Source organism: Artibeus jamaicensis, unplaced genomic scaffold, assembly GCF_021234435.1.
Source record: "Artibeus jamaicensis isolate MK-2021 breed Jamaican fruit bat unplaced genomic scaffold, CSHL_Jam_final contig_452, whole genome shotgun sequence".
NCBI lineage: Eukaryota > Metazoa > Chordata > Mammalia > Chiroptera > Phyllostomidae > Artibeus > Artibeus jamaicensis.
In genome coordinates this window covers 6,515,586-6,543,033 of record NW_026521837.1, presented here as the reverse complement: position 1 = coordinate 6,543,033, position 27,448 = coordinate 6,515,586, and the positions used below count along the sequence as shown (strand labels likewise).

At 41.8% G+C, this 27,448-nt stretch overlaps 1 protein-coding gene across 11 annotated transcripts in view; it reads left to right on the top strand.

The window, feature by feature from the left end:
- Positions 1-27,448, top strand: part of FAM13A (family with sequence similarity 13 member A) — a 291,012-nt gene that overhangs the window by 248,365 nt on the left and 15,199 nt on the right. For all 11 annotated transcript variants that reach the window (XM_053666331.1, XM_053666328.1, XM_053666326.1 and 8 more), the window contains 6 exons: positions 11,860-12,007; positions 20,156-20,369; positions 20,829-20,967; positions 21,676-21,757; positions 22,578-22,798; positions 23,484-23,567. In XM_053666331.1, the coding sequence (XP_053522306.1) occupies positions 11,860-12,007; positions 20,156-20,369; positions 20,829-20,967; positions 21,676-21,757; positions 22,578-22,798; positions 23,484-23,567 (888 nt within the window). The remainder of the gene's footprint in view (positions 1-11,859; positions 12,008-20,155; positions 20,370-20,828; positions 20,968-21,675; positions 21,758-22,577; positions 22,799-23,483; positions 23,568-27,448) is intronic.

The window sequence follows — 27,448 nt, the reverse complement described above, 5'->3', positions numbered from 1 at the left end:
AGGCATCATCTCATTAACTTTCAAATTAACATAAAGTCAGTTTGAGATATTAAATCCAATTCATTTCCTGAGTTTTGTGTCTCATTTTAAGTAAACAGGGTAGAAAATACATCTAACTCCCTGATGTTGCGTATGCCTTACAGTGTTCGCTCCTTGCCCGGCTTCCCCGTTGTCTTCCGACGGCATCACCCTGTTGACCCAAGTGTTGGGTTTCTTGGCTCTCAGTTCTGGCTCAGCCTCCTTTCATTCACGTGTGTAGCTCGTCCGCCACTGCCACGTGCCTCCAGCCTCGCCACCACTCTTGTTTTCTTTCTTTTTTTATGTCTTTTTTTTAATTGATTATGCCATTACATTTGTTCTATTTCCCCCCTCCGTTCCCCTCCACCCTGCACACCCCCTCCCCCCACCATTCCCCCCCTTTAGTTTATGACCATGTGTCTCAAGTTCTTTGGATTCTATATTTCCCCTACTATTCTTGCCCTCCCCCATCTATTTTCTACCTACTGTCTATGCTACTTATTTGCTGTACCTTCTCCCCCCTTCTCCTTCTCCCACTCCCCTGTTGCTAACCCTCCATGTGATCTTCATTTCTATGGTTGGCAAGAAGTTTTTCTCAACCTATTCTTGGATTCTGACTGTTGATATATTAATTACACATAGAACTCTCGCTCTAACCCAGTGATTCCTAATCTTTGTTTGGCACTGACCTAGTTCACTCAAGGATTAATTCCAGAATTTACTGTATATTGAGTCCTACTAGGTACAGGGACTGTTCTAGGAGCTGGGACTTAATAACAGCTGCAGCCGGTTCCTATAATCTAGCTGCTCACAAATCTGAAAGCTGCGGACCCCCTTCTTAGAAAAACGCACATTCGTGTCAGAGTTGGCATAAAATTGCTGGAAATCAGTGGCCATCCCCTCCCTACCCTGTGGACTCCTCATTTTCTCTATTCAGTCCTCGTCCTGTATGCTTCTTCACTGACCCGGCCAGATTCAGCTTCTGAGCCATTCCTTTCATCTCTTATTTCCGCTCCTTTAAGCTGCCTTCTGTGGGACCCAGGCAGCAAGCTGACATGCTTTTCTTGTCCCTAAGCAGCTTTTCTTCAGAGCATGATAGTGTTGTTTCATTTTCCTCCTGGCGTTGTCCTTTCTCTGCTCTCTTCCTGTGTTCACAGCAAGCACCTACTTATCATGCCATTGAACTTTATTTTAAAGCAAATTGCTTTGCCAGCCTCTGAGAAAGGTCTTCTCAGTTCTTCCCTTTTATACCTATTATGTTTTATGAGATAAAAGGGTACAGGGTAACCTTTGTGGTTGAACTTCGTAACATGAACTCATAAATTCCAGCTGGCACCCAAACTTCATTCAGAACTCAATTTGCCTTGGTACTTTCGTGGCTGGCTCCCATGGCTGTAGCCAAATCATGGAGAGAGAACCTCAAATCCTTCTTCCATGTGCCCGGGGCGGTTTTCACATGCGCAGTTACCCGTCAGTGCTCAGACCACTGTTGGCGCTCCTTCAGCACTCGCTGTTAGTGAGCATTGTCATGATAATTTCAGCCAGGAGGTAAAATTAGGTGGTGAGTTAAAATCTAGACTTAGCTTTCTGTATCATCTTTCTTTCACAACTGCAGTAATGGCGGAGAAAAAGAGATCACTCCACAAGATGTGGGATCGAGTTTCTGCTCATGAAGGCGTGTGCTTCTTTCACTGAAGGAAATATTTTATTATTAATGAAGGGCTGTGAAAAGATCCATCTTACATTTTGAAATCTCTTTTCCTGTTTCTAGTGTGTTATAATTGTTTACCTTTTAATATGTGTAGCACTTTCTAGAATGTACTATACAACTGAAGTAATTAATGGATTTTCTGGCAGTACCACAATAATTTCCAAATTTCAGAGATGAAAATAAGTCTAGATTTTGGTTACGTCTCCTCAAATTCTGTTTAGCCAATGTTTTATTTCAAGTCTCCTACAGCATCAGATTGAGATGCCAAAATTACATGATAATGTATCCAATTTTGTTTTCCATTAAGGCAAGTTTTGTCCTCATTAATATTATTGTCTATTAAATTCTCAAATCCATGCAAGATACAACAAATGACACCTATTAGGGAAAGGTGGTTTGACTTCCTCACGTTGACCAGTGTTTCCACTGGAATGAGGAACACTAACCTTCAGCCGTGCTCTGCAGGCTGGGTAGCTCAGGTGTTTGTAGGCTGGTGCACCAGGGCTGTGGGCTCCATCCCCGTGTGGGACACAGACAGGAAGCAACCAATGAATGCACGGGTGTGTGGAACAAAGATACTTGTTTCTTTTCCTCTCTCCCTCTCTCCCTTTCTCCATCCCTCCCCCTCCTCTGTTTTTCCCTCCTCTCCTTCCTCCACTCCCTCCCCATTCCTCCCCCTCTCAAAAAAAAAAAAATCAACAAGTAAAAATTTTAAAAAACAGTGCTCTGTAAAGACAGGCTTTTCCGAAAGTCTGCTTCTCAAAGGCAAATGCAGACACAACTGCAACTGTATTTTTTAAATAATCAGTTTGCAGCCTTAAATGTGTTTATGTTTGAATGACTGTGTTGAAAAGTGAAACTAGGCTTATCCCTTTGTTGCCCATCTTTCCACTTCCTATGATTATGGTACTAATCTTATGCAAAAAGAAAGTCGGCTGTGATCTCAGATGGTGAATGAGAGTTCTCAGTTTTCCATTTTATCTCAGTTTAAGTGGTTTGTATTAAACTCTAACATATTGATAACGAAACACAAAGTTAGAGTCACTCCAAAATGCCAAAACCTAAAGTATGGTTTCATTGGTCATTCAGAAAGGTGTGCATTAGAATAGAATATGTTTGGGCAACATAAAATGATGTGACACAAGGGACAGCGTAGAAAAGCTAAGACGGCGGCTAAGCAAACATGACTCCCGACACAACTGCCTCCAAATTGCCATAAAGCTACAGAACAACCACTATTCTGAACCACCAGAAATCAAGCTGATTGGAAGTCCTGCAACTATGAAATTAAAGAAGAAGCTACATCAAAATTGGTAGGAAGAGCAGAGACATTAAATGAGCTGGCCTCACACCCATGTGTGGCAGATAAAAACTGGGAGAGATGTATCTGGAGCAAGGGGTCCCAGCCCAGGATTCCAGTATTAGGAAGATAAGTCCCCATTACTTCTGGCCATAAAAACAGGTAGAATGGAGGCAGTGGAAGACAGTAACTGCTGGATTCGTAGGCAGTTCCTCTTTCAGGGCCCACACATAAACTTACTCAGACTCACTTCTGAACTCTAGCACCAGAGCAGCAGTTGAAAGGCACCAGAGGCATACAGGGAGCAAGTGAAGTGTCTGTCATCAAAGTGAGAGCCGGGGGACAGCCTTCTCCCTTACAGAAACACTGGCAGAGGCCATTGATCCTTTTATGAGCCCCGCCCACTCAGAGCCAGCAGGTGGGTACCATATCTGAGTCTCCATCAACCTGACTAACAGTGTTTGTCCCACCCTTATGATTTCCTGAGGTTTTACCCCACCCGTCTTTGGGGCCCACCCAAGCTGTTTCTAGTAACTTTTCCATATGAAGGGCTTGTCTTTGCTCGTATTTCAGATTTTTTTAATCCTCTCAAACAAGCAGGATGGGGCCTGAGCAAGCCACCTCACATGAATAGCCCCAGGCCTGGCCTTGCAGCAGCTGGCCTTGGTTTACAATTTGGCCACTCTGGGACACCCCCAAGCCCAGCCCCAGTAGCAGCTTCCTACAGATTGCTTTGTAGCTTATGCCAAGTAGCCCCAGACAGAGCACAGGTGGTAGCTGACCTTGACCTATACATCCCAGGAAGCCCCAGATCCTGCACACGCCCAGTGGACAGTTACAGACCCTGTCACAGTACTACCACCCAACCACCTCGACAAGTAACATACTCGAGTGGAGTCAGCGAGCACCAGAGACCTGCTGAAGTAAGTCCTGCTCTATGGAGTGGGCCCCCTGCACAGCTGATCCTCCACCGTAGACAGAGGTTGTTGGTCAGTGGTCACAGCCAATCCTTGCACCTGATTAGCCTGGATAATCCCTCCCATTGACATGCCAACAGCAATCATGGCTCAACTACAAGAGGGTGTACTCAGCTCACACAATGGGTGTACCTCAAGGACCCAGCTTCAGTGGTAGAGGAGGATGTGCCACTGCACCCTACAGGACACCTACTAGTTTGGACCACACTACAGACATGGAGTCAAAGCAGCTTGACCTGATACATAGAAATAAACACAGGGAGGCTGCCAAAGTGAGGAAACAAAGAAATGTGGCCCAAATGAAAGAATAGAACAAAACTCCAGAAAAAGAGCTAAGCAAAATGGAGACAAGCAAGCTACTAGATGCAGAGTTCAAAACACTGGTTATAAGGATGCTCAGCCAGCGTAGGGGAAGAGCAGATGGACTTAGAGAGAATGTCAACAGTATAAAAAAGGTCATAAAAAAGGTCACAAAACAGAACCAGTCAAAAATGAAGGATACATGGTAACTGAAATGAACGATTTACAGGGAGTCCACAGTAGAGTAGATTAAGCTGAGAATCAACTCAGCAATTTGGAATATAAGAAAGCAAAAAACACCCAATCAGAACAGCAAGAAGAAGAGAAAAATCCAAAAAAAAATTAGGATATAGTAAGGAGCCTCTGGGACAACTCCAACATTTGCATCATGGGGTTGATGAAAGGAGAACAGAAAGAGCAAGAAATTGAAAAACTATTGGAAAAAATAATGACAGAAAACTTCCCTAATTTGGTGAAGGAACTAGACATAGGAAGCACAGAGAGTCCCAAACTCTCTATGGGAGATAAAGATGAACCCAAAGGGACCCACACCAAGACACATAATTAAAATGCCAAAGGTTAAAGACAAAGAGAATCTTCAAATCGGCAAGAAAAACCAGTTACCTACAAGAGACATCCCATAAGACTATTGGCTGATTTCTCAAAAGAAACTTTGCAGGCTAGAAGGGATTGGCAAGAAATATTCAACTTGATGAAAACTAAGGACCTACAACCAAGATTACTCTACCCAGAAAAGCTATCATTTAGAATCTAAGGACAAATCAAGAGCTCCCAGACAAGAAAAAGCTAAAGGAGTTCATCATCACCAAACCAGTATTATATGAAATGTTAAAGGGTCTTTCTGAAGAAGGAGAAGAAAAAAGGAGGAGGAGACAAATATGAACAATAAAATAGCAGTAAATGCATTTCTATTAACAATTAAACCTAAAATACAAAATGAGCAAGCAAGCAGAACAGAAACAGCTGTCATAGATACAGAGAATGTTTTGATGGTTACAGGATGGGAGGGAGGTCAAGGGGTGGGTGAAAAGGTAAAAGAATTCAGAAGTACAAATAGGTAGTTACAGAATAGCCATGGGGATGTAAAGCACAGCATGGGAAGTAGAAGAGCCAAAGAACTATATGCATGACCCATGGACAGTGGTGTGAGGATCGCCTTAGGGAGTGGGGGGCTGAGTGGAGGGGGCAAAGGGGGGAAACTGGACAAGTTTTATAGCATAATCAATAAAATATAATTTAAGGGAAAAAAGAAGAACCTATCTCATTGTTCCCTGAGCATATAGCATCCAAAGTTCTTGTTCTTTTGTTTATTTTTAAACTAAATAAGGAACTGAAAGGATTCAGCTATAAAACAAGTGGAATTGAGGCTGTGGAAGAGAGATTGTCCTTAAAACTAGCAATTTCTAGATTCTAAAATTTTTTGCTGAAAATACAGGTTTTCAGAGTTCTTTTTAAATGGAGTTTATACCTTATGCTTTAATTTTATTCATTCTGGTAAGTTATATTCTGTTGTTACAAGTTATTTTGCAAATATGCTTTGGTATAAAATCTATACTATTAAAACTATAACTTTGTAGTTAATCTTTTTGGCAAAGAGCAAAATATAACTATTATTTATTACAGAAAGGCATATTACATTATCTGGCAGAGGTTATTTAATGTCAGTAGTATAAGGTTAATGAAGGTTAAATTCTTTCAAGATATTTCTACATTCTTTATGCTTTCTAAGCCTACTGCTTAGGAGAGCTTAGAAGCATACCTTTGATAACAAACAAGACATTCATAATAAACAAAAAACTATTCCTTTTTTCTTATCCTGCTTCAAAAAAAAAAGGAGAGAGAGAAAGGAGAGAAGGCTTCTAGTCAAGACTGAGAATTAATATTGATCACAGGAACTTCGGTGCATTCTTCATTTTGCCGTGAGAAAGTCTGAGACAGGTTCTGAAATAGACTCATTAACAAGTATCTATGAAATGGATGAGTCTGTTATTTTAACTGCACTGTATTTCATGGAAGCATTAGGATTTTGTTTTTAATTATATTAGAACCAGAAAAACTAAAAAGCTTTATTTGTGTAGATTCACTTCCAGTTCTATCCAGTCTTAAGAGGCAACTAAAACTTTGCAGTTCATATGGATTTTGAAAATTTTACTCTTTTGTCAGGCCAAACAGTAAATGTTAATGGTTTCATGTGGTTCCTCCTTAACAGTGTGTGGTTCCTTCTGGTGTGAATGGCATTATTCAGTACACACTACTCTCTCATCCCTGGCTCTGGTGAGCTGTTAGCTAGGCTAGTTATCCATGTCCTATGCAGGAAAGGAGAGGGGATTTTTTTTTTTAAAAAAGAACTATTTGAAGCCAGAGAAGGAGCGGGATCAATAAAGTCTGGGTAGAGAAAAAGCCCAGCCTAGCAGGACAGGGCCAGTAAACATCGGTTGGACAGAGCTAGTTAACCCTTTCTTGACCTGAATGAGGAATGTCACCTGAGGCCTCAGGCAAGGTGAGCTCTCTCACTATTTGCTCAATAGCACACTGGGTATTTCTTTTAGAATGCAGATGGCGTTTGGCACTTGCACGTTCAGTTTCTCCCTTCCATCCTAAGTTCTGTGTTACCGTGTAACATTATATTAGCTCCAGGTATGCAACATGATTGGGTATTTGTATGTATTGTGGCATGATCAGCACAAGTCTAGTTAACACCCCTCACCTCATAGGTACAGTTCTTCTCTCTCTGTCACCCCAGAGTCTAGGACACAGTGTGTGTCCAATAAGCACTTGCCAAATGAATGAATGTGAAAGGAAGTTAGTGTATAAATGAAAATAACATTACTTTTACCATTTCTATGGGCTAGCTGTTTTAACACATGTTTTTCATTTAATCTTCACAACTTTATGAAGTCTTATTCCTGTTTTAGCAAAAAGAAGCTAAAGTACAAAGGGGTTTACCCACTAAAGATCTTACTGCCAGTGAGCTGGTATTTAAACTCATGTCTCTGACTCCAAACCCCATCCTCTCTCTGCCATAACTTGTTGTTTCTCTTACAAACTAGCCATTTTATTTCAATACATGAGAATTTAGTGTGTTTTCCTATGGCACCACATTCTGACAGGGGTTTGGTGTGTCACATCTCAGTTGAAAATTGTGAAGTTAACTTTAAGTGCTCTCTGATTTAGTGAAGCTATGAGATGTATAAACAACAGAAGTTGAAACCAAAAATATTTTGGTATTTGAGAATGTCCTTGACATTTAACGTTAATTATCTGCTAGGAGAAACAGACAAGCCAGTAAACAAGTGCAGTACTATATTATAAGCACTAGTAGAGAGTCAGGAACAATCTGGGGATGTGTCTCACCCAGACTAAGCTAGGATTTGAAGCAAGAGTAGTTTTTTCCTGGTACAGAGCTGCAGATGCTGAACGCTTGCCCATGGGCAGCCACTCAACAGCATTAGTAGGTCCCTTGAGCAACCCTAGGCCTGCACCAGGAATCTACTCTGCAGCCGCAGGTGAGAGAATTGTGTTCAGAGACCAGAGGAGCCAGAACTGGGAATCAGTCCTCTAAGAGAAGCAGGCAAGTGAAAGAGCCACCTCAGATTGGTCTGAGCACGTGGGGGTCCTGGTGAGTGCCATGCCAAGTGTGTCCATGGCCGTGCGAGCTGGCGGGGGTTCCTGTGGGAGGGACTTCTCCACTGCTGTGCAGGAAATCAGCCAGGAGGCCGAGACTCCTGTGAGTTAACATCGGTCTCCAGTATGAATCGTCATATGCAGTACAGACAGCATCCTGAACACCCATGTGTGGTAGCCCTGACTCCGAACACACGATCTCTTTGCTAGTCCTCAAATGGACACAGAATGATCAGCTTCAGGGCCTTACACTCGCTTCCCTGCTTCCTGGAATGCTCTATCCACAGAAGACACGCTCACTCATTTCTTTCATGTCTCTGCTCATGTGTCATCTTATTGGAAAGGACTTCTCTGACCACCCAATACAAAACAGCAGACCTTGGCCCTACCTCCGCCATCCCTCGTACTCTGCTTAATTTTTCTCCATAGTCCATATCACTACCTCACATTTTTTTCTTTATTAACTGCCTCCTTCTGTATGATTTATTAGGACAGAGACCTTATTTTGTCCAATGAACAAAAATTGTTTTTTGAATGAATGAGTAAATAAATTTCATTTTCGTATCTCAAGCACCTGACATATAATGGACAGCCCGATTGTATGTATATAATATGTGACCAATTATTTTTAAACACAGTAGTAAAGTTTTGACCTCCTTCTCTTTGTTAGAATAGTAGAATCTTACACAGGTTATCTGTTACAGCATCCTACCCAGAGCAGTACTCTCTCCTTCTCCCACATGCCTGACTCCCAGACTTTATTCAAACACTGAAGGGCAGCTCACTAATCCACAAGCTGGTCCATTGTTGTATCACAGCAAGACTGTATCAGAGCTTCACTGAACGTACTCAAACAGGTTCCACTGAATGTCAGCTCTCTCAGTGCAGGAAGCTTGCACATTTCACCCAGAGCCCGGCATAGAGTGGGTGCCCAAAACCATGTTGTTGAAGGAATAAATAAAAGTTCATGTGTTTTGAATGGCCCAGCCCCTGTGGCTAAGTTGGTTGAGCATTTTCCTGTGAACCCAAAGGTCCCCAGTTTGATTCCCGATCAGGGTACATACCTGGGTTGCAGGTTCAGCCCCCTCATTAGTGTATGGAAGGCAACCAATCAGTGTTTCTCTCTCACATTGATGTTTCTCACCCTCTTCCTCCCTTACCCTCTCTCTAAAAATAAAAACTTTTTAATTCGTGTATTTTGAAGAAAGACAATTTAAAATTTTCTACTTTCAATTTTCTTTGAAATTGGTGCTAATTCAGATGTAGCCATCATAAAAGTATGCATTGTTACATTAATTTGTATAGATGTGGCATCTCAGGATTGTACATGTCTTGTCAAGCGCTACAGGACTCCCGGGTGTCCTGAGAGGGCACAGCCCTGCAGGGAGCAGAGCCAGCGACTGGTTTGGCGGAGAACCCGGGCTGCCCGCGAGGCGTAGCCCCTGGCCTCCCGGCACCCGCTCCTGTCCGCAGGGCCTCAGCCTGCAGACACATATTTTGCCATTATTACTCTGTTTAAAATCCTTCAGCGGCTTTCCACTGTCTATTGCAGAATAAAATCCAAACTTAGCCCAGCATATGACACCTTGCTCAGTCTCCTCCTTGCTGCTGCCACCCCCGTGCTTCACCCCAAGGGCTGGCCACTGGGAACCTCTTCTCTTGCTGTGACCAAGAGAGGCCTTTGCACTTGACCCTCCTCCCCAACTTCTCTCACCCACACCATCTGTGTCCAGATTGAAATTGCTGTTGCTGACAGGAATACAAGTGGTCCTTTTCTCTAATTTTTTTAATAATGTATCTAAAATTCTGCTCCACCCTTTTAGCGCATTTCATCTCAAACTGCGATTGTGTATGCCTCTTCCCCACTCCTTTCTCTGGCATTTTGAGATGAGATGTGGCAATGTTTTACTCATCTCCATATGGTGTCGATAATAACGAAAAGAATGATGGCTTCCATCCGTGTGTCTCTTGAGGCACCTTCCATGCCTCCTCTCAGACCTTTGCAGGAACTTTGCAAGATTGATGTGATGGGCATTTTATATGTAAACTTGGAAAAGGAGGCCCAGAGAAGTGAGGGGCCCAGCCAGAGCACCAAACTCTGGCTGGAAGGTCCATAACACTTCAAACCCAGGCCTGTCTGTGAGCAAAATCCACTTCTGTTCCACTGCTATGTGGCACCAATGGCTCATATTATGTTCCTCATGAAACAAGTGCCAAACTTGCCACATCTCCTATATTCTTACCTTTTTTATGTCTCTAAGTATAACAGTGTTATAAATCTTAATTAAGAAAATGCTTATTTGCTATGTGCAGATTCTAACACACACACACACAGGATTGACCCTGTAATTTTTAAAAAGCTGAGCGCCAGATTTGGTCACTCAGCCCTGGTTCACTTAGGATTCAGCCCAAGGAACAAATAATTTTTGTAGTATAAAATGCATACTCTCAGATTTTTCCTCCCTCCAGTAGACAAACAGCATGTTTAAAATGCCTTGAAGTCTCAGGTTTGCTTGGCATTCCTGTCTGACTTTGGTAGCTCATCATGAACTGATTGATGATACTTCATTTTATCCAGAATGCGAAGAAATGCCAGTTCTTTGTACATCATTTCATGGAACCGTAATAGTAAAAGCCCTGTGGATTCCCCTGGGGATATTAAAGTGGGTTGAATAGCTAGTGAAAGTAGCTAGGAATCTTAGTAGTGCTTTATTTTAAGCATAAGATTGTTTCTCATTATGGAATCATTTATGACTTCCCGATTTTTTTTCTTTTCCATTTAATGATGGTATATTTGCTAAAATAAATTTCCAGTAAATCTCAAAGAAAAACTTTGGTACAGGTAAGTGCTACTTGAGAAATAGATTTGAGCAAACACTTTTGTTTATAAGGTTATGAAAGAGGGGAGAGTGACAGTGTTTGAGTTTACAAGATATCAAAAGATCAAGGTAAAAATTAATTTCACTGCAATTTTTAGAATATAAAATCACTTAGCTAAAATAGCAGCCTTTGGGGGAGGGTTTTCATATCTTAGCCTGGTGTATAGTTGCCACCAGTGAGCACAACCATGCGTAGCTGAGAATTTAATACTCAGAGTAGATGAAGGGAAACAAGTGCGAGTTGCATATTTGTTAGATATAAATTATGCATCACTGACTTGCCATCTCTTGGCTTTTAATGTAAAAAATAAAAAATAAGTTGTGCTCCCTGTGTAATTCTGGCTTATTTCCAGAGTCTGTATTTCTTACTGCTGGCTGAGATGAGATGCCAAACCTCTGTGCTGTTTAAATTTGCGCAACAATGCTTTAATACCCAGAGCTCCTCCATAAATAGTCTGTTCTCCCCGAATTTAGGGAGAAAACAACCACAGGAAATCTGGGAATGTGCAAGTGAGCTCCGCTTAATTGATCTCAGTCTGTAGGGCCAGCAGGAGCTCGCGCGTCCACAGCCTCTCTGCTCCTGGCCTTGCGGGACTGTTTACCCAAGGGGCAAAGAAGTCTGCGTTCAGAGGACACCATGTTGCTTCCACAGCGGCAGGAGCGGATGGCTGTTGTTTACAGTCTGGAGAGCCATGCTCCTTTAAGGAAACACAAACTGCCTTCCCTCATTCCTGGCCCCAATCAGTAATCATCAAGACTGTCAGCTGCCTGCAGTTGTCAGGAGGAGCAGCCCTCAGAAATCATTTTCTCACCGAAGAAAAGTTAAAGGAGTGCAGATGGACTGTCGCTTTGTGCACGCAAGTGGCCAGCTACTGTCCAGGGGGCCTCAGGCTATGATTTAGATTTCTGTGCTGGGTACATCAGCAGCTCTGGCTTGGGAGGTTTCATCCGGACAGAGTGGAATTGCTGCAGACATTTTTGGGTTTTGGTGAGCAGTAGATATTTGGAGACATTGTGCTGTTGTTGCAGAGCCCCACAATGAAGATCCAGGAGCACCCCAGCATACCTGACACCAAACTGCAGAGGACTCCAGATGCCGACGCCCAGCAGGAGAGCTTTGTCCCGGAAGTTCCCCAGCTGGACCTGACCGCATTGTGCGATGAGAAAAGCTGGACAGGTAGGATCGTCCGACACTTGGATGATTTAATCATGGAAGCGCTTGTATAAATTAGCATAGATGAGAGGCATGTAAGTGCACTCGTGTGTGGGGGAGAGTGACAGCTATGATTGCAGAAGTAATTACATTTCTAAACGACCGAAAATCCTTTCCCTGGCATAGCGATGTGTCATGTTAAGTGCTGCCGAGAGTAATTGCAGTCTGAGAAAGAAAATGCGCTTGCCCTTTATCATAGTGTCACCTTGCAGTCCCTTTTTTTCTTTGTAATTCACCAGGAGTGCTGCTGCGTGTATGCCTTTTCTCTCTAGCAGTACCAAGCAGGGTCTTAAGGAATTCGTATGCATTCAGGATTCCACCTCAGTATAACCGATCTTCCCCCAACTACACACCAGCCATTGACCTTCTTCATTAAATCTCCTTCCCATTTTTCAGAGCTTTTTTGGTTTGCTTTGCTTCTGTGTTTGTTTTTATGGATAGACTTTTTCAAATGCAGGTTAGTAAACATAAGGGATTTGCTTATTAAAGAGAAGACTGAATAAAAGTGCTTCTAATTGAATGCCTGTGATACGATGTTTGAGATTGTTTTTTCTAGAGATTTTTAGTGAAAACACTAGAAATGTACTTGTAAGGAAGAAGAGGGTATCCTCATCATGTCAAAGCCGTATTTCAGGAAGGGTGCTGGAACAGTTTCACCAAGCTGCTGTTCTTTCCCTATCCATGTGTCCGCATCCACACACGTCGCTATGTGTCCAAAATAAACGCCCATCTGCCTCTCTGCAGTGTGTATTTGAAGGCTGTGGAGAGGGAGAAATCGTGCTCCTGATTCAGAACCTCAGCATGCTTAACACAATGACTTAGCAGAGAATCACGACTATGAAAACGCGGTCTTCTTCAAAAGTGCCTTGATTTCCTTGTTTTCTCTCCCCCCCCCCTTTTTTTAACCAAAAAGTGCTCATTATGGTAATGATATTAGGTGAGGGACCAAAAGATGATCTAAAAAGACCACTAGGTGAAAAATAGCAATTCCTGGCACCCAGGGCTTAGAGAAGGGAAAGCTGTTTTTTACTCCAATTTGTCCTCTTTTTTTAGTCTAAGTTCCACATGTACTAGTTCTTCTCATGTACTTAGGCAGTGGGGCTGAGATTTTGTCAGATCTTCCCAGATCACGATAGATTTGGGGTGGGGGGAATGAAGGGGTTTTTTTTTGTTTTAATACATTGCTGGTAGTGATCTGTTCTTCTTTTGTGTAGTTTGAAATAATCAAGTCTGTTTTTAATTCATACATTAGAAACATCTCCTCTCCTCAGAAATACAGCACCGTAGTAGTCACTGTTCCCCAAATAAAAGGAAAAAAGCAGGAGTCAAAACAAATGCTGTGTTTGGGTTTCAAAAATAGTCTCGTAATGTGTGAGCTAACATAAAGCTCTAGATAAAAAGTAGGATTTTTGGTCAGAATTCAAATTAGCTCCATTATCTTGATTATTTAGTCTGTATAAAAGGAATGTAGATTCCTCCTCCTAAAATTAACTTTGATTATGTTTATCTTGTTTAATTATAAGTTTGTAATCTTTCTCAAAACAGTTAAAAAGGCTAAAAATTTTCTCCAGAGTGGTTGAAAGTTAACTTACAGTTTCCTTAAAACTATTTAATTACTTAGTATATAGAACTTTATTCCAGATAAATAATAGTAACATGAGGGCACCAAAATTTTGTTTTGTATTGGGAAACCAAATGGAATAAAGAAAAACCTTGCTGGGGAAAAATACATTTCAATAGACCTGTCAATGTAAATTGTCTTATCCATGTAATTTATCAAATGACATGCTTTAACACTACATTTGTCATTGAACTTACATATCTTAAAAACCTACATAGGTTCACTTCAAGGTTATTTTGATCATTTGGCTACTGCTTTCAGTGGCCCTTTTTATCATGTATTTATTTTAAATTCCAAATTACATTATAGCAGTAACATAGCTGTACGTATAGTCACAATAAAGAAATTTTTACATGAAGTAAAGTGAGAGCAATAAATCCAATCATTAAAATATCTTTTTTTTAGCTTCAGTGTGAAGCAAACAAAATGCGACTTTGCAGTAAGGAGCACACTTTGCACCAGTGTAAACCATGAATGCGAAATCAGTGCGACCGACTGGTGTGTAAATGGAAGTGACAGCTGTCAGAACCAGCACACCAACATTCCCCTGCAGGACCCCACCACCAGTCTCCAAGCCACCCTTGAGTGACCCCCGTTTTTTGGTTTGCTTGTTCGTTCCTGTCCCCACATCATAATTCACACCCCTCACTCCAGTGGATTGGAGAGTATGGGGGGGACAGGCTCACTGGGCGCCCACTGGTGCCATGTGCTGTGTGCTCCCTCGTGGAGCTGGCATGCTCTGGTTTCTAGGACACGTTGGACCAGGGAAACAGAAAGCGAAATGAAACGAATGGGCGGAGCCATAGGCTACCTAGAGTTGGACCCTCTCAAAGTGAATGTAGGATCAGAGTCTAATCAGGCTTGTTGGCGGATGAGTACTACATGCCTACCCACAGGTAGCTCCGTATTAGATTAGCACATTATTTGACTGCCCACTCACCACCATCACCATCACCACCACCACTATTGCTATTATTATTTCCACTCTCCAGATTTAAAAAAATAAATCAAATGTACTATCCTTTATTTGAAGCCCATCAAAGTTGCATAATTGGAGTGTTCTTTATCAACCAATTCGTGTGGATTTGGGGGAATCCATTTGTGGAAGAACTGAGACCTAAACAGTAAGCCACTCTGTTAGATTTGTCCTGGTAAAATTAATTTTAAAAGAACATTTTTTAGGCCCTGGCTGGGTAGCTCAGTTGGTTAGAGCATCATCCCAATACACCAAGTTTGCAGGTTCAATCCCTGGTCAGGGTACATATAAGTATCAACCAATGATGCATAAATAAGTGGAACAACAAATCAGTGTGTTTTAGTGTTTCTTTCTCTCCTCTCTCCTCTACTGTATGAATAAATTTAAAAAGGATCATTTTTAAAGGGCATAAAACATTTCATATATCTTATTCATCACTTCCTGCTTATTGAAAGCAACTTTGGAAAGAGAATTCTGTAAAAGAATGATAGAGAAGAAGCAAGGAATCTTAAAGATCTTCCCATTATACATGTAAGAAAACTGAGACCAAAAGAGGCAAAATGATGATTCAAGACAACAGAGTCTCCCCATTTCTCTCTGGATGCCTCTTTCTAAGCAGTGCTAGTTAGGTATCCCAACAGGCAGTGGACAATGAAGGTTAAGAGCCCCAGACTCATCCTGGGTTCAAATCCTGGCTTCACTACTTAACCAACATCGTTAGTAAAAATGTCTCAGTTTTGGCCTCAACTTACCGTCTTTAAATAGGTATGCAGTCAACTGTAATGGCATAATCAATAAAACATTTTAAAAAGAAAAAATAATAAATAATAGATATAGTGGTATCTGCTAAGTAAGTTTGTTGCAAGGATTAAGTGAACTAATATACGCACAGTGCAGGCACATAGAAATCACTATGTAAATGTTAGTTGATGTTAGTACTATCTTCCATAAATGTTTCCAAGTACAGTTCCAGGAAAAACAGCCCAAGTTTGCCCCTTTGGAAACTGGAGCCCGTTTCTATGTAATGACTATGGATGGCTCTGAGCATGGCCGTCAGTAATTACTAGGTCGGTCCCCCACGGATTCACCAAGGGCTAATCATGCCACTCTCTCTCTCTTGTCTCTCTCTCTCTTTCTCTCTTTCTTCCTTTCTTATTGTCTCCCCCACTCTGGGTTAGGGAAGCGGGCAGGGGTAACAGCCTTGGCAGGGATGTGGAAGGGATGCGAGACAGGCAGGCAGAGCGGAGGATGAGTGAGTAACTGGTGAAGCAGCTCTATTTAAATGTGCAGATGGATGGGTCAAAGTCAGCAAGTCCTCAGCCCTGTCCTGGTTCACACACTTATTAATTACTTAAATGAGGCTATTGCAGGCCTGCTAACTAAACTGGTAAATAGGGGCAGTGCAGATATATGAAATTGAAGGGTTAAATTTGGATTGATAAAGTTGACAAATAAGGTTCCTTCTAACGCTGACAGCATGCAAGACTATTGAACAATTTAATAAGACTACCAATGTTCTAAAATTGAATTTTGGAACACCAGAAAACACTGTGGTGACAGTGTCCCCTCAGTAAAGACATCTCCACGTGGGCTGTGCAGCAGCTCTGAGCACTTGAACCCAGCATGATGACGTTATGGCAAGTAATGATGGCTCTAAGTGACATGGAGTTGGAAATTAGATGTGGAAAACTTCAGCTCCCTTAATTCTGTGCAGATTTTGTAGAAATAAGTCATCTCAGTAGCCAGTTTTCTGTAGTAAAGTGAATGGATCCAGCTGGCTGAGCAGACAGTAGCTGTGTCCCAATGACCACATCGGCATTAGTCCCAGCTCTGTCCCCTCTTTCTGCCATGAATCCCCTTTATTTCCACGTGTGCTGTACCGTCTGAACTGGAATTCCCCCGAGATCTGCTCTTCTTTATTGTTCAGGTAGCAAGCACACAGCCTTTCCCTGTGTTGTCTCTGGCCTGCTGCGATGTCAGCTGGCCTGGGCAGGTTAATTTTTAGTAGAGAGACGTGCCATACTTATGTGCAGAGCTCTTTTCGACAAGACACATGGCTAAAATCAAAATCATTGCACCCAGGAAATTCTGGTCTAAATAGGAAAACACGTTTATTTTATGTGGTTCTTTATAAAGGAAACACAATTTGAAGCCTCACATCTTTTCTATTATCTCTTAAAAATTTTTTACAATATCCTTGTCTGTTTTGTTTCTCAAGAATTACTGGTTAAAATATAAAATGTTTCCCAGACCAGTGACTGGGGATTGTCAGTGAATGCATCCTCAAAACTGACTATCTCTGCAGGTAATGTGACTGGGGGTAGCGCCGTGCACCACATGGTTCTTCCGCTTCTTTCTCGTTTTTATATTTGAGTGCCAACTGTCAAAACACGAGACAGCCTTGTGTTTTTAGATCATTTCAGAGTAAAACATAAATAGTGGGTTTTATTGATTCTTCAGTTATATTGAACTATGCATTACCTGTAATTTCATAACTTTTGAATGGGAGCCTTAAGTTGTAAAACTGTATAGGGTAAAAGTAAACAGAGAAAAAGGAGAAATCTTAAGCATTTCATGTTGCATAGGTCAGAAACTTCATCTCTGTTCTACATGAAAAGTAATGATAAAATGTATTTTTATTTTGTTAAGATTGAAATACATAATGGTTTTCCATTTCTCATGTTTTAAATAAGTGAATTCATCCATGCTAACTCTATGCTGTGAGAGGAAATGTCACCCATAAGCTAGAACTCCTTTAGCTGTCCATTTCACACAGCCCACTGTGGCACCAGGAAAGTGACACATTTGAGGTTCCTGTCGGTGAAGTGGTCAGAGGAAGGCAGAGCCACAGAACACAGCTGTGCTAACCAAAGGAGTAAGACTTGAGGTCCCGTGGGAGCTGCAAAGCATCAAACAGCCATGGCTATGTTCTGTGATTAATATTTTATGGTTAATTCAGGATCACAATATATCTATTACGGGAGACGTGTTTGGTGAACGGTCACATGCACTCATCTTGGAAACAGATGGCACAGTAGAAAAATTCAAAGATTAGTTGTGATATTTTTAAAGAGATACTCTGCTAGATTTGAACAATTTAAAGGGCTCCAGGGCCCTGGCTGGAGTAGCTCTGTGGATTGAGCACAGGCCTGCGAACCAGAGAATCGCGGTTCGATTCCCAGTCAGGGCACATGCCTGGGTTGCAGGCCAGTTCCCAGCAGGGGACGCATGAGAGAAAACCATACGCTGATGTTTCTCTCCCTCTCTCCTTCCCTTCCCCTCTAAAGATAAATAAATAAAGAATTTTTTTTAAAAAAAGGGCTCCAGGATCTTAGTGTTTTCAAATTAAGTTTTGCTGAGTAGAAATGTCAAACTAGCCAGCCCACTCTCATGCCAATGTCAACACCAGACTGTTTGTCGCTGCCGGCTGTCCCGATAAGCCACCCTGCCCTCCCCGCTGGCCGTTCTGCTCCTTTGCCCCTCTGAAGTGAGGTTATTGCCTGCTGCATTTCTGTTCAAACCACCTTAACCCTTTCGCTGTCCTGGCTCCATTGACTTTAGTCCTCGTGGAAAACTACTGCTGTTGTATGAAATATCACGAAATAAAAGATGCAGTCTGGTGCTTAAAAGTTCCATTTACTGCAGCTTAACACTACGTCTTTACCATTTTTTAGGGATAACTTTCCACTCTCCCTCTCCGCCCCTGCCTTCGCCATCCATTTTTTACTCTTCTGTCGGCCGTTCTGAGCCGCTCGTCTCTGAGCCCTGACACTGAGGAGGAGCTGCAGATAGCTCCTACGGATGATGAGGCGACCCCTGCGCGTGCATCTCCAGGTGCAGCCAGATCAAGGTGCCAGCACTTTCTCTGCCACTTTTTGAGACTCAGTAGGCAAGAGTCTGTCTTCAACGCTGCTTTCATTGTTTTCAAAGTATTTATATTATTATTTGTGTTCCCAGATAATTTGAGTCTCTTTTAATCTTGAGCGCCTATGGACCTCATTCCACATGAGGTTATTTTTTTTCTATTAATGTGCTTATATCTCTTGCTACACAGTGGGGTCTTTAAAAATCCCAGATAGTCTTGTTATTGAAGCACCTGGCACATTCTAAATTAAAGCACTGTCCTAGAGTCAGGAGATTTAGTTTCTAGTCTCAGCCGTTGTCATTGATGAGGTATTTGCTCTGGGTTTCAGTTTCTTTATCTGTAATCTGTTGGGTTGAATCAATGGTTTTCAAAACTGGTTGCATTCAGTATCACTGGTGCAGCTGGTGTGTGTGTGTGTGTGTGTGTGTGTGTGTGTGTGTGTACATCTGAGCCCTCATCTAAAAACCCTGTGTGATTGGGCGGGGTGAGGACCTGTATAGCGGGAGCTGCTTATATGCCCCCGTGAGATCCCTGTGCAGCCAAGCTGAACAATCACTGGATTAGATTGGATGTACGCAGGTTCAACCAGCTCTAATGTTCTGTGATTAGAGTATGATCTTTTTAAATAAAATGCTGAATAAGCACTTGTTTAAGATAATTTTGTAGCTTTTATGAATACTTTGATAGCTGAAGTAACAACTGTTTCATGATTCAAACTGTGGGAATCTCAGAATTTAAAATCTTGGCCAATCCTAGTCTTGTGTAAATCATAGTAATCCACAAATGTATTGAAAGCATAACTTCTGTTAATGTACAGAGTATTAGAAATGAAGTGCCCTACATCATCTGAAATCTATCTTTAAAATGCTAGATAGGATTTTTTTAATAAGGAAAGGAATACATTGAAGTGGGTCTTGCAGTAAATAGAAATAAATATCACCCTATTCTTCCCTGAAATCACAAATCAGGATTTTGTGCTCAGTATTTCTTTTTTTCAAGATTATCTGAGATAATTTATACAGATTTGTCCTATATAAGATGTTCTTCTTTTCTCTCTTTTTGACTAAGCTATATATGCTTCTTACTTTAACTGCACTCGAGCAGCTTCTGAACTTTCAACTGTAAAACATGCATCTCAAACGTGCTCATCCCAACACACTAAGCAGAAGCACAAAACAGCCTACTAAACCTCAACGGAAGGTGCAAACTTGCACATGATTAATGTGATGCCTTAGCTGGAGTTTTATACATTAATGAATGATTAGCCGTGATCCTAAGTCTCTCCCTCCCTGACTCATTAGCATTTCTTTTGCATAATACCTTCAGGTGGACAAGTTCTTGTCAGTAATCAGCAGTGGAAAGTCAGAAGCCTACACTATTGGCACGCCTCCTTCAAGGCTGTTCCTCGGGGCAGCCCTAGCAAATTCTCTTTTGAAAGCAAGTGAGGATGGAGATAGAAGGTGGATGATGGCCGTTAGATAATTTGGAGATTCTGGTTGGGGCATAGTGTCCCTAATCTGAATCTTGAAACTAAAATGAGAAACCATAGCGGGCCTCCTAAATTCAATGTCTCCTAATACTTTCAGGAAACTTGGCAAACAATTGTGCTTTAAAGAACAGTGTTGACCTCTTACCCTCATTACTTTCCAGAGCCCACACCTGCTTTGCCCTCATGGCAGCAGGAGAACATGGACTCCGACGAAGCACGCCTCTCCCCACAGGCCGGGCGCCTCATCCGTCAGCTTCTGGATGAAGACAGCGACCCCATGCTCTCTCCTCGGTTCTACACTTACGGGCAGAGTAGGCAATACCTGGATGACACGGAAGTGCCTCCTTCTCCCCCCAATTCCCATTCTTTCATGAGGTGTGTTTCTGATTGTTGCTGATAAGCATATCCATCATCTTTAGGATGGTATCGCTGATGGCCAATAATTTTTCTTAATTAAGTTATGAGTCTGTGATGAAACATGTTTAAAGTTCTCGCTCCTAGGACACAGGCTCCATTGTAGTTTTTCGGTTGAACTGTGGCCCAACTGCAGTATCACATACTAAATTTCCATTTGCACCTCCTCTCCAAAGCTCTCTCAAATTTAACTTTGAAGTCAACAGCAGACATTTCAGTCCTAACTTTGTGAATTCTAAGTGTGAACTAGAGAAGATCAGACCCATTTAATGGCTGAGACATAGAGAGCTGGAATCACAAAATCAATTAGGAGTCAAATTTCTTTTATCCAAGAGCAAGGAGACCAATTGCACCCTCCCCGTCTATCCTCATTGCTTCTGCTGCCTTCTGGGGGAGCTGACTCCAGTGTGTCCCTCACAGGCGACGGAGCTCCTCCCTGGGGTCCTACGATGACGAACACGAGGATCTGACACCTGCCCAGCTCACACGGAGGATTCAGAGCCTTAAAAAGAAAATCCGAAAATTTGAAGACAGGTTTGAAGAAGAGAGGAAGTACCGAGTAAGTGCCGCTTCTCCTGGATCCGCAGCTGAGATAAATGATCAAGGTCACGGGAGATTTCCAGGAGTCTCAAAGTGGAAAGGCAGTAAAAACTGAGTAGTGAATGCTGATAAACCCCAAACTTCATATATCAGCATTCTCCTAGAACAAGTGTATTCTTACAAATAAATCAAACACTTTGTTGTGTGCTTTGTAAATGTATCAGTGAGCCAGAATGGGAAAAGTCATTAAATGAGGTCTTTTGTTTGCTACAACTTAATTCACCATTATCTTCTAAAATTTCATTAGTACTGACCTCATTCTACTCTCAGCTCTATCCTTAGTATTTTCTACAACAATGGCAAGGAGGCCTTTTTCAAGGTGGTTCTGGTGTAAAATGTGATATACCCTCTGCTTTGTACTATGTTAGCCTGACAGCTTGAACTCTACAAATAATGGGAATGGGGCCATCCGTGGGCCTCATACATGTCCGTGACCATAAAAAATCCAGCATTCTGCCTCTGAGGAATTCTTTAAAAACATCAAAAATAACCAGATGAAAAGAAGGATAATGGAATTAAACTAGTGAAGTTTGTCCTGATTGGTCATGGTGGATTTCTTATTCCAGTAGGATTCAATGTTTCTTGCCTATTTAAAACAAACTGAGCATCAGACACTCCTTTTTCCTGCCCCAATTCCAAAAATTTACCCTAGTTTTCCTTTTCTCAGCCCTCCCACAGCGACAAGGCTGCCAATCCGGAGGTTCTGAAATGGACAAATGACCTTGCCAGATTCCGGAAACAACTTAAAGGTAGGTAAAGCTCTAGACCTATGGCATGGTTTCTATAAAACTAGCCATGTGTAGAATCCTTGCTCTCACCTCACGCCAAGTGCCACTGCTAAAATATTCCAGACAAGTTCCTGACGGCTGCTTCCCAGTGCTCCAAGCATTCAGGGGACACCTCCTCTGTGTCTTCCCGTGCTCCCAGTCACAGAGTCACCCAGATTAGCTAAGATGCAAATTCTGTGGCATTTCCCTAAATTGCTAATATAAGGATGATGGTTTTGATTTAGTACTCATTAAGTACCTGTTTAATCCAAGACCCTATTTCCTGTGGTGTGAGAAGAGACAGAGACACAAGGATAAGACTGAAAAGGGTTTGGTCCCTGTCCCTGAAAGAGATTGCTGAATTTTAGGTGATAGAGTCATTTAAACAACTAAATTGAATACAAGTAAAAATAATTCCAAAATGAGATATACAAGTCATTCAGAAAAGGTTGACCAGCGGTTGGGCACTAGATTGGTAACTAGCTTTAAACACTAAGAGAACAAGTATAGGAACCCATCGGCCACATTATGAACAGGTTGGCGTGGCTAAAGTGTGGATGTTAAATAACTAAAGCTTTCTCAGGAGTGAGCATTAGGGAAACTGTCCAGATAATCCAAGAAGGCGTTATCATTTTCTCAGGTTTCATATAAGAACCCAGGGATTTCAACTAATGTTATAATTAGACACTTGCTGAAAAATAAGAAAGACAGAGCTAAGTGGTTATTAACATCATAGAAAAACAATTTGAGTTCAGCAGACGTCAATTCTCATATATCTCCACCCCCAAATCTTTCTGACTAGAGTCCAAACTAAAGATATCTGAAGAGGACCTAACCCCCAGGATGCGGCAGCGAAGCTACACACTCCCCAAGAGTTTTGGTTCCCAACTTGAGAGGGAGGATGAGAAGAAGCAAGAGGTGGTAGACAAAGCAATAAAGCCCAGCATTGAAGCCACACTGGACTCTATCCAGAGGAAGCTCCAGGAGAAGCGGGCGGAAACCAGCCGTCCTGAGGACATTAAGGTGTAGTGATTTGGCGAAAGCCCCAAGCTAACTGCTAACCCCAAACCATTCCAGTTAACCTAAGACATAAGAAACATAAGACATGCCACATGGACTCCAATGGGAAGAGTGATGGAGTAACACCTTTTAAAACCTCCTGCACCTTCATCTTCCATACTGTTAGATGTCTAGAGACACAGATCAAACAACTTCAGAGTGTTTGAACTGTAGCTACTTTGATTTTGGACTTAAAATTAAAAGCAGCAAAGTTTTGTACAGATTGCAAAGTAAATTCGTTTAGCTTAATCACAGTTTGGTGACTATCTGATGTGGAAAAATTATTGGAGGCATTTGAGGCAATTTGTTATTCAGCAGACCTTTGGGACTGTGTAACCTGTAACTGTGGTTATCACCTGGGCCATTAAGTTAAGCCTCATGTGTCTCACAGCCTTGCTTACCTCAGCATTCAACATGACTTTGCTGCCGCAAGCAAGTGGATGAGGATTCTGCTGTGCTCTCCTTATGCCTAGCAAGGAGTCAGGAATAGCTAAGTCCTAAGCAAGCTTTGCATAGAGCTAGCAAGAGCTGTTGTGTGAGGATTCTTTTTAATCTTACTATTCTTGTTATTGAACTAAAAAAAAAACAAGAAATTGGAATGTTCACAAATGTTTCCCCTTTTCATTTCTCTTTCCTTGTGTTTACTCAGGACATGACCAAGGACCAGATTGCAAATGAGAAAGTGGCGCTGCAAAAAGCTCTGTTATATTATGAAAGCATTCATGGACGGCCGGTACGTGAATGTACTGAATTTTCTTTCTTTCTTTCTTTTTTTTTTTTTAATATTTATTTATTTATTTGTTTGTTTATTTATTTATCTTTAGAGGGGAAGGAGAGAGGGAGAGAAACATCAATGTATGGTTGCCTCTAGTGCGTCCCCTGCTGGGAAATGGCCTGCAGGGAACTGGCTTGCAACCCAGGCATGTGCCCTGACTGGGAATTGAACCGCGATCCTCTGGTTCGCAGACCTGTGCTCAATCCACTGAGCTACACCAGCCAGGCTGAATTTTCTTTCTGATTGAGGTAGATCATCTAGCTTTAGAAATGGGTCTTCTGTGTTCAGGATTTTGCAAATAAGATTCCTTGATGCTTAGATTATTATGTTTTCACAAAAACTAAGCTTTCTGAAGGCTAAACCCATGATAAGAGTTTCACCACCTAGTAGAAACTAAATTTGAGTTCCAAAGAAAAGTTAGTTTAGACCTAAAATGTAGTCACTAGTGTCCTGCTTCAAGGGGGGAGTGCTGAGGGAGATGGAAATTGGTGCACAGAGCCCTAGAGCACGGAGACTCCCCTGTCCCTAGGTCTGCCTCCACAAGCGGACACTGGCTCCAGGCATTCTTATCCCTAAAATAAATGTGCTTAACTAGAGTAACCTGCCCTTAAACTCAGTCTCTCTGCAGTGCAGTTGCAACCAGTGTTTGTCCATGGAGAAGTTCCAGCTGCTATCTAGAACCAAAAGTATGAGGAATCCAAAACATGGCTTTGCCTTTTCATAACAAGGAGCATTTGGGGAAATTTGTTATTCCGCAAGTGTTTATTGCATGTTTGTTGTTAGTTTGGAGAAAAACAGTAGCATGTTAGGCTTCTCTCCTCCCTAAGGAACTTATAATCAAATATCCATGTCAGTAACCAGTTCAGAATATTGTCAAGAACCCAGTAAAACAAACTTTTAAGAGCAGATATAAAGAAAGCATGAAGTTTATGTTCACTGAAGGGTTTTTTATATAGCAAGAAAAAAAACATGCGTTTCTTTTCCAATTTCAGCATAGCTATATAGTGGAGATAGTCTTTTCATCTAAAATAGGCTATTTTAAGTAAAGAAGCTTGTAGAACAATGCACTAGGTCTGTGAGGGCAGGGATTCTAGGTTTTAAGATCCTAATCCTCAGCAAGTAATATCAGACCGACCCAGCATGTGCCCAATAAACTATCTGTAGCATGCCTCTTCCATGGTATTTTAGTTCTGAATTTATCGGGGTTAAGTTTGAAAAAGAAGAAGCTGGTGCTGATGATGATTGACTTTGCTGGCCTGTCTCTGCTGTGGAAAAATACTGTTGCTTTGGGATATTGGTCATGTTTCAAGCCAAGTTTTTTTTCCAAACCAAGTTTTGTTTTGGATTTTTAAAGGCATTGAACCAAATAGTGAATGCACTGGAACTCACATATATTGTGAAACTTCGTCCTTCTGGAGGACAAAGTTGTACTGGAGTTTTCAGAACTTGTACAGATCAAACTGAACTTCTCACAGTAAGCTCAGAGCCTTTAAGTCTCCCCTGATGGACATGGCCACCAGACAGTCCAGGGTGAAAGACACGGGACTAGTATGTTTTCCTTATTTTCATTTTATGGATTCAGGTCGTGACATTGATAGACTCCTTCAAAGACTTCCTTGCCTGAGGCCCCGAGATCTCAGCTGTGTTCTAGACTCAACCTTAAGCCAGTTCAGGGAGTTGCAGGCCACGGTATTTGCTGCTCTGAGTTGGGCAAAGACTCATTCTGCCTGGACCATGGCAATATGCGGGCATGAGAATCAACTAGATTCTGAGCCCAGCTCTACTGAGACTAGCCCCTGTCACTTTGGGCTACTTAGGAAACTCCTCAGGGCCTCCAGGCTTTGCCTGTGTAAAAGATATCTGTTACAGGTTGTCCTGGATTCTGAGTGACATTACAGACACACATATGTTTATCTGTAGAATGTCTGACACTGCAGAAGTTGGGCATAGGGTCTTTGCTGGGAGCAGAGGGAATTGCCATATAAAGGACAGTTGTCACTTCTGTTACAATTACATGTTCTGCTCATTGTGGCCTATTTCTTAAGTGATTAAATCAGTAGAAAGAATACACATTTTTAGCACTCTTATAATTAGGAATGTGAAATTTTAGTTTTTGGCCCTATCTTTCTATTATCCCTTCTTCATCATTCTTTCCGGTGAAGGAAGAACACATTTTGGGGTCAGATTCTAGCATCTCATGGGTCAGGGAACAAATGGTCTAGGAAGTTTGAATGTCATTTATTCCTGGGCCCGGGTCAGGCTGTCTGCCTCTCCCTGGAACATGATGCTCCAGCCTCAGAAAAAGCAGAGTCCATTTGATATCTGGCCAGTCTAAAAATCAGAGTGAACATTTCATTCTCAGATCCATGGTGTTGCCATGGACCCTGGACTGTAAATAACATTTGGGTAACACTCTTCTTAAAAGAAAAATACACGTACTTCCAGCTCTAAACTATCATTCCAAACCCCAGGTTTTTTAGAAAAACAGGTGCTCATAGTTCATGAATTTTTGCTGAGTCTACTGATTCTGATTTAAAAGAACACTACCTCCAAATCACCAGCCAAAACAATTATCTGACAATTCTGTACATTTTTTTAAGGCTGTTTGCTTTAATGGGGCAGTGTACCAACAGACTGACATTTATAAAAACGAAAAACAAAAAAACCACTCATTTACACACTGGCACGTATTTCCTACTAATTATTACTAAAGCGTGTCCTTTTCAACATGCAAGGATCTCATCAGAAGATGTCACAGAGTCCAGCACGGCAGGTGGCTGCAGCCACTGCTGGGCGGCAGTGTTGTGGGACAGAGGACCGGGTGCTTCCTCAGAGTTTCTGGGTGGGGGCTCTTCCTCGCTGGTATATTTTAATCTTATGTTTTAAAACCTTGGGAATTAACATGATACTGAACATACCGTGTTCAAATTTAAATGCAAATTCTAAAGCCTTGTATGCATACTCTCCTCTGGTTAACTGCTGTGTTGGGTTATCTGATCTTTGCGTGGTCAGCCTACTATCCTTACTTGCTAATGAAGAGGAGAGACTTGCTGTCTTCCAAACCATGGGCCAAGAATGCACCAGTTATAAGAATCTATCTCATCTGTCTTCTCCTGCCAGCAGTTTTATGACTCAGAAGTATCCATCCGCTCTTTCAAAGGCCTATTCTTAGTGAGGAGCAGAATCTCTGATGAATGATGGCCCGAGAGTAAGAGTGTGGCCTCCAGACAATTTTCCCATGGTCCGAGTAGCATCTGCCCACCCTTTTGTGACAGCTGAGCCAAGGCCCTGCTCTGTTGATGTAACTGTTGATTAGCCTTCGGCTCTGCTCAAAGACCCAGCACTGACAAGTGCAGATGGGAGAAACCTGTATTAACTTGTAGTGGGAGCAACCCTTTGGCTTCATATATATATTTTGAAAATAATTCTAATATAATTTCAAGTAGTATTAGTATACTTCACATCTCAAATGTAAAGATCTTTGGTATTTTTGGTGTTTAGATACTTTTATCAAAGGCTATCATTAACTTTGGTGGAGTCATGATGAGTTTCAGCTCTCTGTAGTTACAAACTGAATTAGGTCATTTGCAGGTGATTAGTTCCTGCAGGTCATTAATTTAAAACGTGAGCAATTCATAGATCATTTAAATGTCAGTGTCTTGAGCCACAGAATTCAACCAGTGACCCTCTTCATCTACTCCACCTAGAAATTTGGGGTTTTTGAACAAAAATTTAGAAAGGAGATTGGTTTCTGTCAAATTTGCCATATCTGGCTGATTTTACCAGCCAAGTTGTTTTCTATAAGCCAGAGATGTTTCTGCCAGCAACTAGTGACAGGG